At 45.9% G+C, this 2701-nt stretch overlaps 1 protein-coding gene across 3 annotated transcripts in view; it reads right to left on the minus strand.

Annotated features, from left to right (window-relative positions):
* Positions 1 to 1145: 1145 nt before the first annotated feature.
* COPS3 (COP9 signalosome subunit 3) overlaps positions 1146 to 2701 on the minus strand; it is a gene marked incomplete at its 5' end in the record, with an annotated part of 39198 nt that continues 37642 nt past the window's right edge. For all 3 annotated transcript variants that reach the window (XM_080712664.1, XM_080712663.1, XM_080712665.1), the window contains 2 exons: positions 1146 to 1212; positions 1497 to 1577. In XM_080712664.1, coding sequence (XP_080568790.1) covers positions 1159 to 1212; positions 1497 to 1577 — 135 coding nt within the window. In that variant the 3' untranslated portion in view covers positions 1146 to 1158. The remainder of the gene's footprint in view (positions 1213 to 1496; positions 1578 to 2701) is intronic.

Raw genomic sequence — 2701 nt, forward strand, 5'->3', positions numbered from 1 at the left:
AAACTTGAATTACAAGCCTGTGCCACTACAATCTGCAAAGGGAATAAATTTAGACTAATAAAACTTGCAAACTGGGTGTGAGTACTTGGTAGGCTGAGACAGGAGGATCACAAGCTTCCGGTCAGTGTCAGTAACTTAATAAGGCCCTCCAAAACTTAAGATACCTTTTCAAAATAAAAAATAAAATAGGGCTGGGCTTGTAATCCCAGTACTTGGGACGCTGAAAGAGGGGAATTGCAGTTCAAGGACAGCCTCAGCTACTTAGTGAGGCCCTCTGCAACTTAGTGAAACCCTGTTTAAAATAAAGAATAAAAAATAGGGCTGGGGGTATAGTTCAGAGGTAGAATGCCCCTGGGTTCAATCCATAGTAGCTCAAAAAATAAATAAATAAATAAATAAATAAATAAATAAATAAATAAATAAATAAAATAGGGTTGGGATGTAGCTCAGAGGTAGAACATCCCTGGATTCAATTCCCAGTACCACATACCCAGACCAAAAAAAATTGTCATTCTGAAGCAGAGCTAGTGGCTCTGAGTCCCCAACGTCTGAGAGGTAGATGCAAGCCTGCTTCCTGGAGCCTCTAGCTCTTTTTTTTTTTTCGCGGGTCTGGGGATGGAACCCAGGGGCATTCAACCTCCGAGCTACACCTCCTGCCCCATTTTTTTTTTTTAATTATTTTAAACAGGGTCTCACTGAGTTGCAGGGGGCCTCACTAAGTAGCTGAGGCTGTCCGCGAACTACAATCCTCCAGTCTCAGCCTCCCAAATGCTGGGATCACAAGCGTGCGCCACCACGCCCCGCTCTTTTTTGTGTTTTTGCTGACATCAGCTTTTAGATTCAGATCTCCCCAAAACTGCTAAAATCCAAACTACTTCTATTCACAATGAACAGTTCATTAAAACAAACTGATACAGAAGACACATCAATGTTCAAGGAATTAAAACAAAAAGGTAAATTTAATGGAATAACAACAATAATCTGAGGATAAATAAATCCACAAGAATCTAAAGTTTGAAAATGTTTTTTCCTTTCTTTGCAGGTTCTCTGAAAGCACATAGGACTGAAGATGTCAAAACAAAATGAATCTCTTAATGTCCAGTGGGACGGGCATGGTGTCCTCGCTGTCCTCCGAGCGCCCACCGCCCAGGGACGGTTTCAGGAGTAACTGGAGGGTTTGTTTCCTGAATCATCTTCTTGTGAGCCCATACTCTGTGAAGGAAACAGCAAGGCGGCATGCTTAAGAGTTGCACTGGTCGGGGGCTCGCTTGTCCCCAAACCAGCCTGCCAGCTACTCAGCCTGTCCCTCCCAGAGGAAGCCAGGCAGCTCAGGAACCTGCCTGAGCACACTTCCAGCCCCTCGCCGAAAACGCTCCAAATAAGCATCTCTCTGCAAGCTTACCGATGACGTTTTCAACAACAGCGGGCAACCAAATACCTAATACCCAGAAATCAAGTTTCCATGCCCGATGCTGCAATGAGGGAACCCTACTCACCTTCTGCACAAACTGGGGGTTCACCGTGATCTCCTGGTCCATGGCCTTTAGCCGCTCGTCCAGCTCTATGCACTTCAGCATCTGCGCAGACACAATGAAGGTGGTGAGCAGCGGGCCTGAGCTCCAGAGGCTAACAAGGGCTTCTTTGGCTTCACAGTCCCCGACTGGAGGCCTCTGGGACTAATGGGTTTTGGAGCCAGAATATTCTGGATGCAACAAGTTAACAGGGTCCAAGTGCTGAATACTAAGTAACACTCCAGCAGGGTCCAGGCAGCAGCCACAGTCCAACACAGACATCAAAACGAAGTGCATTCCCATGGGGATAAAGACTACACATCATTTCAGGTGACCTTTTGCCATCAAATAAGCTGCCAAGGAAATTGCATTTGGGGGGGGTGTGTGTGTGTGAGCCACCATATATGGCTTGTTTTTAGTCATAAAATTTTAGTCATAAAATAAGCTAGGCATGGTGGTGCACACTTGTAATCCCAGAACTTGGGAGACTGAGACAGGAGGATTACATGTTCCAGACCAGCTTCACTCAGCTACTTAGTGAGGCCCTCCACAACTTAGTGAGACCCTGTTTCAAAATAAAAGAATAAAAAGTAGAGCTGGGGGTGTAGCTTGGAGGTAGAATGCCCCAGGTTCCAGCCCCAGTACCAGAGGGGAAAAAATAATAAGAAAAATAAACAGTCCAGACAATCCTACCCCAGTGCTCAAGCAACACACTGGCCCATTTTAATACATCACTGCTGGCAGGGATATGGGGGAGACCCGCCTTTCTCCTCCTCCAGCCGCCCTACGTCCTGCTGGACTCTGCTTCTGACCCAATAGAAGTGTTTCCTGAACCCTGCCTGCAACTCCAGGGAAACAAAGCTCTATGCTGGAGGTGGCAGTTAGGTACAAAATTGAACTCAACTCTTAAAGTGTTTTGGAGTTAACAAAGGGTTTGGGTGAGCTAGTTGGGAAACTGAATCCACCATTTGTACAGCTCTGCAATTCAGAATAGCTTTAAGCAGTCTATTTATTTATTTATATTTTTGGTGGTGGATGGAACCCAGGGGCTTTCTACCTCTGGGCTATACTCCCAGACCTATTTTATATTTTATTTGGAAACAGGGTCTCACTAAGTTGCTGAGAGCCTCATTAAGTAGCTGAGGCTGGCCTCGAACCTGTGCGATCCTCCTGTCTCCGCCTCCCAAGCG

The sequence above is a fragment of the Muscardinus avellanarius genome, assembly GCF_963383645.1.
Source record: "Muscardinus avellanarius genome assembly, chromosome: 16".
Taxonomy (NCBI): Eukaryota; Metazoa; Chordata; class Mammalia; order Rodentia; family Gliridae; genus Muscardinus; species Muscardinus avellanarius.